Genomic DNA, 15433 nt, shown 5'->3' on the forward strand with positions numbered 1-15433 from the left:
ACCTCAGTATTTAGATTTACATTCCTTTAGTGATGCAGAACATTTTTCTTGTGATTGTTAATAATTTGAGGATTTTTATATGAGAACAATTTGTTTGTGTAAGTAACAGCAAAGAATGTTACAACTGCTGGTTTGTGGAGAGGAGTGAAGTATAGGAAGGGGTCAAGTTGGTAAGGGCTTTAAATGTCAAACTAAGAATGGTATGTTTGATTCTAAAGGTAACAGAGAGCCACTAGATTTTACTATGTAAGGTTTAAATTTAGGTTTTATACTAAATATGAGGATTATAAAGTAATATTTTGAATGCCGATTTTAAAATATTATAGCTTAAGTCAGAATAACTTTTAGCAGCTTTATTTACAAAGAGGCAGAAAGTGAAAGTGGGAAAATGATGATAAAGATACAGATTCTAGCAAGCCTTCCAGCCCTTCTCTGGTAAAGTCAGGCTCAGCCTCTGCAGGGGCAGCCAGAGTTCTACCAACGCAGCCTCCTCCAAAGTCAAGGCAGAAATCTTAGCCATTCACTCAGCAAGTTGTTGCAGGATCCAGGGGAAAAGTCTCCAAGCCAAGGTAGGGATCTCAGCCACTCAGTCCAGATGCCAGGAAAGAAATCTCTGGAACCAATCTCCAAATGCCAGGAAGGAAGAAATTCTTAGACCATGCTGCTCTCTTCTTTTATGCTTCTTTTTCCATGTCACTTCCTGTCTCTCCCCCTTCTGCATAAAAACCAATGGCAATCTTTCAGCTTGCCTAGCACTGCCCAATGTGGGTGGGGCAGTGGCCTTTGGAAGTGTGAGCTTACTCTCTAGTAAGTGACTCATGAACTCTCATACTTAATGAGGTGCTTTGAGTTCTTGATTTGACTAGTTAAAATTGACCAAGGGGAGAGTTAATCCTATCTTCACAACTAAATGGTAGTAGGGTGATATGGTCAGACCTTTAGGAAGCTGACTTTGACAAATGATTGGAAAATGGACTAGAGTGAGGAGACATTTGAACCTGAGAAACCCACCAGCAGGGTTGTTCAAATATTAAGTGACGTGGACCTGTACCAGGATGAAACACTGTTAAAGGAGAGAAAGGAGTGTATTTAAGAGTTGTTATGAAAGGAAAATTGATGGGGTTTGACTATAGATTTAAAAGGGGGGATAGGGAGAGATATAGGGCCCTTTAAAGGACTGAGAATGACACATAGGCCTTGAGTCTGGGTGGGAGTCTGGGTGACTATGGATATACCTTTAATAATAATACAGAAATTAGGAATATGGAAGGGTTTGGGGGAAAAGATAAGGAAGTTCAATTTGGGGGCTTGCTGATTTGAATTTCTACAGGACATCATGTTCAAATTGTTAATTAGACAGTAGAGATGTGAGATGCAGGCTTGGAGGTCTGGAAAGACCATAGGGTAGGATCTGAGATCTGATAATAATCAGCTAGACATGACCATTGAATTCATAGGAGCTGATGAGATAACCAAATAAGATAGTATAGAGCAATAATGGCAAACCTTTTAGAGTTCTAGTGCTCAAACTACAATCTTCTTGCTGTATGGCTCCCAGACAGGGAAGGGAGGAAGCTCTCCCATTGGGCTGCTGGGCACAGGGTGGGTGGTGGAAGAAATGTCCTCAGGTGCATGGAGACAGGGAGAGGAACAGCACCCTTCTTGCATGCGTGCCATAGGTTTGCCAACATGGGTATGGAGGAATAAGCAAAAAGACTCTGGGACAGATACTGTGAGTAGATACTCATTATTAGTAGTTGGAGATCTACAAAAAGATTGAGAAAGCAAGATCCAGCAGGTCAGAGGAACACCAAGAAAGAGCAGTGTCATGAAAGTTTATATAAGAGAAAGCATCAAAGAGAAGAGGATGATAGTTACAGAAAGATGGGGGGCTGAAAGAAACATCAGATTTGACCATTAAAAGATCTTGGTAATATTGGAGAGTAGCATTTGAGTTGAATGAAGCAAGATTGCAGAGAGTTTGGTAGAGAATGAGAGCAAAGAAAATAGAAGCACTGGTTAAGAATTTATCTCCTGCCCATAATTGTGAAAAGAATATGAACTGCTTTCTTCTAATTTTTACATGATTTTTTTTACTGTTAATTTTTAATATGTGATAATATATATAACATGATAATATAATATATGTTTTGTTATAAATATATAATAAATTATAATAAACATGCTTATTCCAAGAGAAAGAAATTCTCCTGTTAGCTATGTCCAAAAATGTATGTCTCATTCCTTCATTTCCCACTTGTTCCCACTCCTCAAGAAGGCAGGTATTATGTTACTGGTTCTACATGTATTATCATGTAATACATATTTCCCTGTTCATCATATGAAATAAGACACATATTGCTTATATTAGAGAAAAATTCATGTAGGAAATAGAGTGAAGAATGTTATGTTTCAGCCTATCCAAAGGGCTCTCTGTTCCTTCTATGGCAGTAGATATCTTTTTTCATCATAAGTCTCTTGGAGTTGTCCTGGATCTTTGCCTTCAGTTGATCATCATTCATTATTGTTGTTACCATGTACAAAGTTCTTCTGGTTCTGCTCACTTCATTTTGACTCATTTCATATGAGTCCTTATAATTTTTTTATGGTAAATTATTTTTATTTTTATAAAGTAAATAGCTTTACTCTGGTTTGTGTCTTTTTAAAATATATTAAATTGAATTATTTTATTTTATTTTTATCATCATGCAAAACACACTTCCATATTGGTCATTGTTGTAAGAGCACACTCATATGTAACCACAATCCTAAAATAAGACCATTAATACACTGATGTGAAAGATGACTCCAACAGTTTTCTCTGGAGGTGGATCATTGCTGAGTAGTCAAGTTTTTACAGATGATCATTGTACAGTATTGCTTTTATTATATACAGTTTTCCCAGTTGTACTTATATCACTTCACATCAGTTCCTGCAGATCTTCCCAGATTTTTCTGAAGTCATCCTGCTTATTTCTAGTATTCCATCACCAATATATATCACAAATTGTTCAGCCATTTTCCAGTTGGTGGACATCCCCTCAATTTCCATTTCTTTGCCACTATAAAAAAGCTGCTATAAATATTTTTATACAAGTAGGCCCTTTCCCCTTTTTTGTTAATTTTTTTGGATACAGACTCAATAACTAGTATTACCATATCAAAGTATATGCAAAGTTTTATAGTCCTTTGGGCATAGTTCCAAATTGCCCTCCATAATGGTTGGATCATTTCACAACTCCACCAACAATGCATTAGTGTCCTAATTTTGCCACATTTCCTTTTCCAGATTTTGGGGTGGGGGTCATCTTGTTATCTCTTATGACACAATAGTATTCCATTATAATCATATACCACAACTTGTTTGGCCATTTTCTAATTGATGGACATCTCTTTGGCTTTCAGTTCTTTGCCACCACAAATGAGCTAATATAAATATTTTAGAACATAGGATTTCTTTTCCTTTTTCCTTGATCATAGGAAAGAAACATAATAATTAGTATTACCGGGTCAAAAGTATACATAGTTTTATAACTGAATATAATTCCATATTGTTCTCCAAAATGGTTGGATTAACACAGTCCACTAATGTGTATAAGTTTGTCTATTTTTCTATATCCTCTCCAACATTTTTCATTTTGCCCCTTTTGTCATTTTAGTCAATCTGATAGGTGTGAGCTGATATCTTTTTTTTTTTTAAACCCTTACATTCCGTCTTGGAGTCAATACTGTGTATTGGCTCCAAGGCAGAAGAGTGATAAGGGCTAGGCAATGGGGGTCAAGTGACTTGCCCAGGGTCACACAGCTAGGAAGTGGCTGAGGCCAGATTTGAACCTAGGACCTCCTGTCTCTAGGCCTGGTTCTCAATCCACTGAGCTACCCAGCTGCCCCCTGAGCTGATATCTTAAGTCAGTTTTGATTTGCATTTCTCTAATCAATAGTGATTGAATGTTTTTTTCATATAGTTATATATATAACTTTGGTTTATTTGTCCAAACTGTATTCTTTCAACCATTTATCAATTGAGGCATGGTTCATGGTCTAATATATTCAATAAGGTTCTCTGTGTTTTTTAAATGTGAGACTTCTGAGAAAACCCCCTCCTCATTATTACTTTCCTTCTAATCTTGGCTACATAAGTTTTATTTGTATAAAAGAGTTTCAATTTAACGTATTAAAAATTATCCATTTTATACTTCCCATGTTTTCGATCTCTTATTACTTATCTTGTTACTTGTTACTTTCTATCTCTTGTTACTTATTTATTAATTTTTCTATTCATAAATCTGATACATAACATGTACCTTGTTCATCTAATTTGTTTATAATGTCTCCCTTCATACCTAGATTATGTGTCTGTTTTGATTTTTTTTTATCTTGGTAAATGGAGTAGGATATTCATCTGTATCTAGTCTGTCAAATTGCTTTCCAGTTTTCCTAACAGTATTTACCAAGTAGTCAATTCTAAAAATTTGGATCTTTACCTTTGTCAAACTTAAGGTTACTATAATCTTTTATGACTGTTTGTTGTATGTCTCTTCTTTTCCATTCTTTTACTTTTCTATTTGTTAGCCAATACCAGATAGTTTTAATAATTATGGCTTTATAATATAGTTTGAAATCTAGTGCTACTGGACCTCCTTCCATAACCTTTTTTCTTATTATTTCCTTTGATATTCTTGATCTTCTGTTTTTTTTTTCCAAATGAATTATCTTTTTTAGTTCAATAAAATAAATTTTTTTGTAATTTAATTGGAATGGCATTTAATAAGTAGATTAGGTTAGGTAGAATTGTCATTTAAATTATATTGTCTTTGCCAACCCACAAACAATATTTCTCCATTTAAAATTTATTTTATTTGTGTAAAAAGTTTTTTATAATTATGTTCATATAGTTTCTGGATTTGTTTTGGAAGATAAGTTATATTTAATGCGTTATTGTTAGTGATATATAGAAATGCTGATGATTTATATGGGTTTATTTTCTATACTGCCATTTTGTTAAAATTATTGAGAGTTTCAATTAATTTTTTAGTTGAAACTCTAGGGTTGCTTATATATATATATATCATTAGCAGAAAGAGAGTTTTATTTTGTCTTTGTTTATTCTGATATCTTTAATTTCTTTTTCTTCTCTTATTGCTATTGGTAGCATTTCTTATAACAATATTAAATAATATTTGTGATAATGGGCAATCTTGTTTTATTCCTGATCTTATAAGGAAAGCTTCTAACTTTTCCCTATTAAAGTCCTTAATATTCAGACCACATATCTATTTTGAATTTATTGTGGTATGTGCTGTAAAATATTTGTCTAAACTTCTCTAAAATTTTTTTCTAAATGAACTTATTGATACATTAAAAATATGCAATTGTAGGTCAGCTGGGTGGCTCAGTGAATTGAGAGCCAGGCCTAAAGATGGGAGTTTGTAGGTTCAAATCTGGCCTCAGATACTTCCCTGCTTTGTGACCCTGGGCAAGTCAATTAACCCCTATTGTCTAGCCCTTACCACTCTTCTGCTTTGGAACCAGTACACAGTATTGATTCTATGATGGAAGGTAAGGGTTTGTTTTTTAAAAGCACACACACACACACACATACACAATTGCTGTACTGGTCTACTTTTTAAAAGGTTATTGCTGACTTTTTTCTTTACTTCATAGTCATTTCAACCCCTTCATGCTATAAGACTGAATTTTGTGATGAAGAAAAGTAGTTAATCAAAAACATTCTATAGAGTGATTACTTCTGACACAGTATATAAAATACTCTAATGGACCTTTGTTTCTGTCTTGGGATTTTGCCCAGTATTGGCATCCCTCGGTCAAAGGGCATATGAAAAATTTTGTTTCTTCTTTTATGTACTTCTTCACTATGTTCTCACAGCTCTATGTTGTGTTATATTTTACAGTTTGCCAAGCATGAGGTATAAAATTCTGAAGTTGTTTAAATTTTCATTTCTCTTACTCTCAGTGATTTGGAGCATGTTTTCATGTGACCATTTACAGTTGGCAATTCATCTTTTTGAGAACTGTATGTACTCATCCTTTCAGTACTTATCTAGAGAGAGTGTCTCATATTTGTCTGTTCCCTGTTTATTTTAGATATCAGCTTTGTCATTCTAATTTTGTGAGCTTCCTTTTCTCTTTGTTCTTTTGATTCACATTTTAAACACACCATCACCTTTCCCCATCCCATCCCATTCTTGGTGATGATTTTTGTCCAGATGTTCCAATAAATATACTTAGTATCAATTCTAAGAAGTAGGTATGGGTTAAAAAAAAACGTTGCTATGTATGCATTGAAAAAAAGGTATGGACTTTTCCCTTTCTAGAAACTTTAGCTTTACTAAGAAAATAATTTTCCCCCCTCAGATTGTAGACTTGAAAGCTTCAACTTTAAGCTTTAAAAATCTTTTAAATTTCAGAATTGAAAAACTTATCAGTAACAAGTCTAGAGAGGTAGTACAGACATTTTTTCCCATTCCAGGCTCCTAAAGATGTTTAGCCGACTCTAGGAAATATTTCCCATTTGATTATTTGACAAAGATACAAGTTATAATGTACTGAGTTCATGAGAAATTGTGGATTGTTAGGCTGGCATTTGACCACTTAACTTTCTTTTTCATTTCAATGAAAGAAATGATATTTTGAAAGAATTTTTAATGAGAAGTTAAAAGAATCCTTAAAGCTACTTCTCTTTGCTGTATTCCATTGGTTTGATGGTATACCATTAGTTTAGTGTTTAATCTATGAATAACATTGGTGGGCCATGCCCCCAAATGTCTATATCTATGAATTTATAGACTTTCATATAATAAATTATGTAAATAAGTGACATTTTCCTTTCTTGTTTTTCAGTAATCTTTTTTCCTCCTTCCAGGTCCACTCCATGCCCCAGTGTGAAACATGGAGATGAATGGGGAGAACCTTCTAAATGTGAAAGTGGGGATAACTGTCAGTATTGTCATTCTCGTACTGAACAACAATTTCACCCCGAGGTAAGAGTTGTGCTATTTTAATCTAATATAAAATTTGGAGAAATAGTGTGATTTAGTATCTTCCTTTTTTTTTCTGTAATTGCTGTTTTATGAGTCAGTCCTGCTCATATTCTTTTATCATCTTATCTTTTGCACATGATTTTATATTTTAATCCAGTGTTGATCTTTGCTTCCATGTCTTTTTATTTGCAAGTAGAACCAAGGTGAATTTCTAGGGTTTTTTTAACCTTGCAATAATTGCTTTATATCAACAGTATCCATAGAAATTCTCCATATTAATGTCAGTATATTTATCAGTTTCCTTTTTTTGCAACATTAGTAGTTTATTTAAATAGATCAAATTAGTCAGACATTGTGGTGCAGGTCTGTACTCTGCTAGATGCTTGCTGAAATCTTGAACTCAGAACTTGAGTTCTAAGCTGTAATGGGCTAATGCCAATCAAGTACCTGAACTAATTTGGCACTAATATAGTGAACTCCCTAGGAGTAGTAGTCTCTTGAGCTGATCTGAGTGGAATCTCTAAAAGTTGTCACTTCACTTCTAGGGTGGATGAGTTAGAGTGATTTAGCCTAAAAAAATTTAGCCTTAACTAAAAATAAGTCAGTTTGGAGCTATTTTAATTACATGGCATATTTTCTTGTCTTTGTCCTTTTTTCTCATTTGATATAAAGTTTGGTCTTAGCTCAAACAAGTAAATGGTCTTAGTATACATAGATAGCTGATTAGAAATGACTACCATGTAGGTAACCAATTGTTTCTTTTTAAGACCCAATTTTATTTTTTTGTAAGGATATTTAATATTCTTCTTGTCCAGTGCCTTCTACTTTCTTGAAGAAAGTCCTCTTTTTCCTTAACCTTACCTTTTTTTTTTAATTGCCTTAGTTAGTACATGCAAGCCAAGTATTAAAATATGTGTGGATTAATTTGGTGGGGCTCATTAAATTCTTCATCGAATTTTTAAAATCTCTGTAAAAATAAGAAAAAAATTTAGGATGATAAATTGAAGAGATCAACTGAAGGAAAGCAACAGTGAAGGAATCACAGGTTGAGCTACAAGGGATTGTTAAAAGTGTAAACTACTAGAGGAGAGTTAGGAAGGGATTGGATTAAAGGAATAAATGGTTGACCCTGGCAAAGAAAGGGTCTTCTCTACCTCAGAGACTAGAGGGGAAAAAAGGGGGAAAGTGAAGGACAACCTAGAATGGTTTTGAGCTCTGGTGGAAGGGAAAAGGAGCTTATGGCACATAGCCTTTATTTTCTCAATAAAGTAGAAGATAAGTCCTTTGGGTAAAGAAAAAGAAATTTGTCATTAGAGGCTTGAAGAAGAGGTCTAGAAGTTTTATATTCATATTGTCCAAGAGGGAAGAGTAAAAAGATTTCCAGGTAGTAGCGGTGAGATTAACTGTGATTAGGAGTCAGAAAACCAAATTTGCAGTGGACCTAGTTGGTTGTCTGACTCCTAATGATGTTCTTAAGATGAGAATTGGAACAGAAAAGACAAGTGATGAGGTTAACCTAGGGTTGGAATTTGCCATGGCTAGGATCAACTATAAAACATAATGGCAAGAGTAAAGGACCATATATTGTTCCACTGGTTATTTATGACATCCAAGGTCCCTTCCAGCCCAGACTTGATCCTATATCTGTGAAGAGAGGAAGAGAAAATCAGCAAACTCCTGAAGACTGTTTAGCAAGACATTGCAAAAAAAAAAATCTCCATTTTATCATAAGCAAAAATAACTTAATATATTTCAGCATTGCTTGATAATGACTCGTGTTAGTTGTGTATACTTGCAGATAGAGAGGAAACAAGAATGCTGATAGATGAGAAACTCTATACCTAAATGTTTACAGAAAGGAGCTATCATATTGCAGATGGCATAAGACAGACCAGCCAGGGTTGGCAGCCTACTGAAGCAAGATCGCTTTTATAGATGCCACACTTCCAATCAGTTTTGGAAAATAGATGATAAAAATATAGGAGATCAGCTAAAGCAGGATGAAATGTCAGTCTGTGAGTGGTGCTGATCAATTTATGACTTCTGAGTCATAGCAAAGGCTATTTATTTACTCTCTTACTGTTTTTATGTTTTCTGTTAGAGGTATGTATTTGGAAGAGGCTGGGCATGAGAGTTTCTTTTTTTATCTCTAGTACTGTGTTTAAGACATAGTAAGTGCTAAATAAAATGTTGATTGATTGACTGGATCATAAATGTTGATTATGGGCTGAAAACATCTTGCCAGGGGAATCCATTGTATAAGTCAGGGCCAGACAAGTTAGTCTCATCTTGTAAGTACTTGTGAAGCTGGAAACATGCAGTGTGAAGAGCACTGGACTTGGAATTAGGGCCTGGGTTCATATTCATCTTTGCCATTGTTATATATATGACTTTGGACAATCCATTTGATGGTTTTAGGACTCAGCTTCCTCCTTGGTAAAAGGAGGGAAAGGGTTGGAGCAAATTAACTCTAAGGTCCCTTATAATTTTAAATATGTCATTTTTTGAGACGATATACTTCAGAAAGTATTTAAAAGTAGAATGGATATTATAATCTGACCAGGTATTGAGAAACTTGGCTTATTATATTTGTTGCTTTAGCTTGTAGCAGTGTTTATTTGGAGTGAGAAAGGCTATAATTGTTACAACTTTATGAGACAGTATTTGTGGTTGGAATCTTTTTACCTGGTTAGTGTTTTAACATTATATTATATAGTATTATAAAAAATGTCTAAGGATTATATTAGCTATCATTTACTGGACTTAAAACAGTAGGATGTTGAGCCAAAAATAATAATGTCATTAGAATTATGGTTACCTTTTCTTTTGACTTTTATAAATTTCAGGTATGTTAATAAGCAATTTTGATCTTAAAGCTAATTAACCTGACAGATATTTAAATGAATGTTTAATCTTGCTAAGTATAATAGTTTCATATTTCCTTTTGTTGCACACATATGAAAGACATTTGACTAAGCAGATGGTATTTACATATTTTCTTGTGGAGAAGCTTGAAGGCAGCAAAATTCAAATTATTCTTTAAAAAGCAAAATACAACTGCTGTAATATAACATAGAGGATTTCAGGAACATAGCAATAGCATAATATAGACTATATTTTATTGCATTTAGAGATGATTTTTTCAAAAAACTTTCTAGGAAATTTATCCTGTGCTTTATTTAATGAACTGATCAATTGTACTCACTTTCTCTTTCTTAGATCTATAAGTCTACAAAGTGCAATGATATGCGACAAACTGGTTATTGCCCTCGGGGTCCATTTTGTGCTTTTGCACATGTTGAAAGTAAGTAAAAACTAGAATTTTAGATATTAATCATGCATTTTACAATTTTAGATCAGTGGTTTCAAATATAATAGGAATAATATCCCTCAGTGAGGAAAAATGTTAATATTAATTTTCCCTTAACTTTAAAAGATGTTTAACTCTGTGTTAGTTGAAAAGTAGCCTGATCAAACTGATAACTGGCCTTGGTTTAAGAAGACCTAGGTTAAAAGCTGGCTTCTGATTCATATTAGCTAATAACCACAGGCAGATCACTTAATCTCTCAGTGTCCAAATAGCTCTGTCTGTAGAACACTGTTGTTCTACTAGTGCCTGATGTGTATTGGTGGAAGAAATTTTTTCATCAGAGTTCCCTTTACTCATAAAGTCATAAGCCCAATATTTTAAATATAATGAAATATCATTTTTATTTTTTCAGTTCCAAGCTATTTTACAGAAATTCTCTTTGCTATTTATTTTATATATATAAAAGTATACCTCATGAGGGCCTCAACAAAGAAATTTGTTGAAAGTTCATCTCTAGTTGTTCTAAGGAAATACAACATGTTGCCTGTTAGGGTTTAGTCAAGTAACATCAGGCACATATTGGCCTTAGTAAAACTGTAGCCCAACTTTATTACATGTGGTTTGGGTTGACTACCACCTCTATATTCAACACACAAATAATGTATCAGTTTTAGAATAATCTTTAGAGTGTAAGAATTATTTTCATAGCAGTATGAGAATGAACTCACTGACATAGTCACTTGTGTGTAAAGGGAACCCCCTCCCCCTGGGGTCATCTGATCAGTGTCCCTGCACTGCATGACTGGATGTCACATGAACGCTCACAGGTGACATGTCTGGGCCAAAAGAAAGGATAAAAGAGGGACTGTGAGGGGGTGCTTGCTGTCTGTTTCATTGAACAGTGGTGGTGGAGGATCATGGCTGAGAGAGATAGCCATTTGGTTAGAATTCAATTAGAAATAAGCTTTAATCTCTACCTATCTGCTTTCTCTATTTCAAATGAATATTAATAAACTATGAAAACTGAGAACCAGGAGTTTTAAATTTAACTTTAACACTTGGGAGTCCTTCAGGTTACTCCCAAGGCTAATCTGGGTCACTTTGGTCTGAGAGGGCCCCTTTGATGCATTGTCTCCATCCTTAGTCCTTCTGTGCTATATTCTGCTCCCCTGGATATAGGTCTGGGTTTTTGGATGACCTTCACCTTGCCTCTTGATCATTGTGCTGCTAGATAATATAAATTTATAACCATATTTTTGCCCTTTGTAGATAATAAAAATAAAAGACTTCTTAAACCAATAAAGAGATTTCTTAAAACCACAAATCAACTCTGACTAAACTAGAGTGCAAAGACAAACTTTTGATTCATTTTTTTTATGGGGAGGAATTTATGGCAATCTAATAAACATTCATATTCTCAGAAAATACTTTTCCATTATATTATCACATTTGATAGAGTTCACAAATATCAATAAATAACATGAAAGCTACTGAATTTGTTTATGGGATTTTGTAGTTTTGCAGTAAAGGATTTTTTATTCCTTGTAATTCCATTATTTCAGTAAAAGATCAATATAACTGTAGGCTAGAGCTTGCGAAATAATAAATTTGTAACTTAGTCAATCTCATTTTGTTTGCTGCTGCTGCTAAATTATGATGGTGTTAACATCATGAAACCGTAGTAAGCCAGAATGCTTTTCTTTATGTATGTGTGTGTTGTTTGTTTGTTTTGTTTTTAATTTTGGTTTGTTTTTTGGGGGGACTAAGTCTCCTTATCTCACTTAGGCTGGTAATGCCTTTCATGGACATCGTCCCAATACTGATCACCTTGGCAGCTAAGCCTACTCTATTTTTTTCCAGCATGGTCTAGTTCACCCTTCCTTAGGCAGATTGGTGACCACCTACTACTTTGGATTTGACATTATTGGTGCTAGACTTATTGCAGATTGCTGATTGGCTTTTGCTGCTGTGTGAACTCCCCAGCTCAAGATACCTGCTTCAGCCTCCTGAGAAACAGACTGCATGTGTGTGCGCACCATTTGTTGCCCAGCATGCTTTTAGAAGATGCTATAATTAGCCTTCTGTTGGCTTAATTATTTAAGTCTTTAATCATCTTAATTACTCAAATAAATAGATAACAAAAAATTGTGCATTATTTTAATATGTGATGCACATAAACTGATACTAGCAATTGGCCATCTGCGTTGTATAAAAGTGATGAAATGACTTTTTCCCAGATGTTGCTATTGAAAACATGAGTTTATTAGACCATGTTAACATTGAAAATAGATTAAGTGGGGCAGTGGGGGGTAGCACAGTGGATGGAGAGCTAGGCCTGCAATTGGGAGGACCTGAGTTCAAATGTGACCTTGAAAACTTCCTAGCTTCCTAGCTGTGTGACCCCGAGCAAGTCACTTAATCCCACTTTTCTCACTCTGGCTGCTCTTCTGCCTTGGAACTGATACTTAGTATTGATTTTTAAGACAGAAGGTAAGGATTTAACAAAAACAACAGATTAGGTCCCAAGACCAAGGTTGGCATGGCCATTATGATGGTAGAAGTTTTTCTCTTTAGTCCTAGGTTTAGTGGAATAACAATTTCAAAATTTCAGGATCAGAGCTAACTCAAATTTTATTGCCTTATTTTTATCATAGCAGAAAGTATACTTATATTTTTAGATATACTGTATGATATAGCTAAAAACTTTAAATCTATAGAAATCATGGATTCTGACTCCTAAATATTTTTGTTAACCTTTTTTATAGGAAACAGATAAAAATATTCTTGAAGAAGTTATGTATATATACTAAATATTTTTGATTAGCTATAGCCTTGTTTAGAAAACTGTTCAGATGGTGAGATGCACTACCTTATCACCTGCTTTTTTGGAATTTCCTTCAACAGAGGATACCATGAATGTAGTTATGATGCAAAACAGTGGTCAGTCAAAGCCTGGTGCTCACATGTTCTCAACAGAGAGTATAGGAATCACAAATGACTGGAACTGCCATGATCCAAACTCCACAAACAACATTACAAATAATAATGGGCAGCCTGGAAATGTAAGTGTTAGTACCTTTAAATGTGTTCTCTGTAACTAGTAGAATTTCAACTGATTTGATCTTTTGATTTAATATGTTAAAAATATATTTGTGTATGTATTTCTAGATATATACCTTTCACGTGTTTATTTACATACAAACACAAGTACTTACAAACATATGTGCTATATGCATGACTTGATTTGACTCTCCTCATCTGAAGGGTCCCAGGAACCCTTGGTTCTTCTTGGTATAAACTATTCTTCTTTAGCTTCATCTCCAATCCCCAATTAGTCTTTTAGTGGCTGCTATATTTGGCTTTGGACTTAGTAGTTTACAAGGCAGCCTCAAAAAATAGATGCTTGGAAGTCTCTTCACACCCTACTTCCTCCTTTAAGTGGTCTTAAGAACACAAAATTGTTGAATTGGACTTATCCCTAACCCACATCCTACCCTCTCAGGTCTGTAGTTTTGGTTACCAGAAGAGAGAAGAGGTCTTAGGCAGGACTACTTGTTGGTGCATGATGAAGGAATAATATTTTCAGTTCAACATCCTCCCCAACCCACTTGAGTCTACTTAATCTTTATTCTGTTATGCAATTAATCATCGATTAGCTGAGTTCAGTCTGTTCACCTCTAATATTCCAAGTTCTTCTTTGTTATAAATCAGCTGGTATTCAATTCATGGATGATTATTACATATTTTTGATAGGAAAGAATCATGTGTGCACATTGTCAGAAGTAACTTTTCATATGCCTACACACTCACAAATATGTATGAATTGAGAGGGCTACATTTGGTTGACAAATGAAATTAGATAGAAATACATAGGTTTGTACTGATAAATATATATGTGAATATATATATATATACACACATATTATATATATATGTGAATGCACACATACACACATATTGACTGATTGTTTCAACTATTGAATAGAGGAGGGGAGGATCCTATCCTAATGATTCAGAATCTCTATTTCCCGTGCACATAGGAAGAACTGGAGTAGCAGGTATATAGAAGTTTGTTAATCAGATATTTTCAGGTGTTTCTGTGTGCCTTACCTGGTCCTAAATATTTTCAGAGGTGGTAGATGATATTTGTTGTCTTTATTTAGAGGGAGGTGTGAGAAAAATTTGTGTGGGGTGGCTTTTTTATATTCATCCAATTTTGATTGTATTCATTTAGTTCACATTACACTCACAAATTTCACTTGTGAAAATCAACTTTAATAACAACTTAGTTTGTATGCTGTAGGTTAATATAAAAAAGTGGACAAAAGTCCATACTCCAAACAAAATTATTATCCTTTTTCAATGTATCATTCTTTTAAAGTAGCTGTAATCTATGAATTGGACATCAGCTGATGTATAGCTAAGGAGAACTTGCAGCAGTATGTAGATCATTTGCATTTTAAGAGGGATCTGTATAATTTGAAATTCTTTAGATTTTTTTTTTTTAGCTTCTATTTTCACTTCTACCTTGGTTCAGCGCTCTCAGACATCCCCTCACACTCTCAATTAAAAGTTTATGTCAATATGTATCTTGCCCATGCCAACATTGCTTCTGTCAGTTCAATAACTTGTCTATTATCTTTCCTTCCAAACTTTGGAATAGTCCCAGTCATTTTGAGATTTTTAGGTTGCAGGATTCAGATATGCAAGATTTGTACTTCAGTAAGAAAAAACTAGTTAATGCATGAATCAGCTCAATTAATTAAATTCAACAAACCCTACTAAGTGCTTCATATATGCCAAGGTACCATGATAGGCACTGAATCTTTTTGATGATAACATTTTCTGAGAGAACAACAACTGATTTTGCAGTGCATTTTCTTAATATTATAATTTGCTAATTAAAAGCAATTTGAAGAACTAATCATAGTTAAACCACTTATTGATATATTAGTTTCTTTTAAACTTAAAAGCAACTTCTTTCAAAATTAACAAAAAAGAAATAAATTAAAAACATGTTTCTTGCTTTTTTTAATCCTCTTTAGCTTGAACACCTGAGATGGATTTTATTGTCTGTCTTTATAAGAAAAGAAACATGGCTATTGACAACTCTTCTTAACAC

General features: G+C 34.1%; 1 protein-coding gene across 24 annotated transcripts in view; it reads left to right on the top strand.

The window, feature by feature from the left end:
* UNKL (unk like zinc finger) overlaps positions 1-15433 on the top strand; it is a 151480-nt gene that overhangs the window by 76265 nt on the left and 59782 nt on the right. For 23 of the 24 annotated variants that reach the window (XR_008913542.1, XR_008913543.1, XM_056805665.1 and 20 more), the window contains 3 exons: positions 6884-7001; positions 10221-10305; positions 13216-13373. Coding sequence is in view for 22 of the 24 variants with exons in the window: in XM_056805665.1 (XP_056661643.1) it covers positions 6884-7001; positions 10221-10305; positions 13216-13373 (361 nt within the window). In the remaining 2 variants the exon portion in view is untranslated. Of the gene's footprint in view, positions 1-6861; positions 7002-10220; positions 10306-13215; positions 13374-15433 lie in introns of all 24 variants that reach the window. The other variant, XM_016424163.2, reaches the window with a different exon arrangement.

This window comes from Monodelphis domestica, chromosome 7 (genome assembly GCF_027887165.1).
Source record: "Monodelphis domestica isolate mMonDom1 chromosome 7, mMonDom1.pri, whole genome shotgun sequence".
Classification (NCBI taxonomy): Eukaryota; Metazoa; Chordata; class Mammalia; order Didelphimorphia; family Didelphidae; genus Monodelphis; species Monodelphis domestica.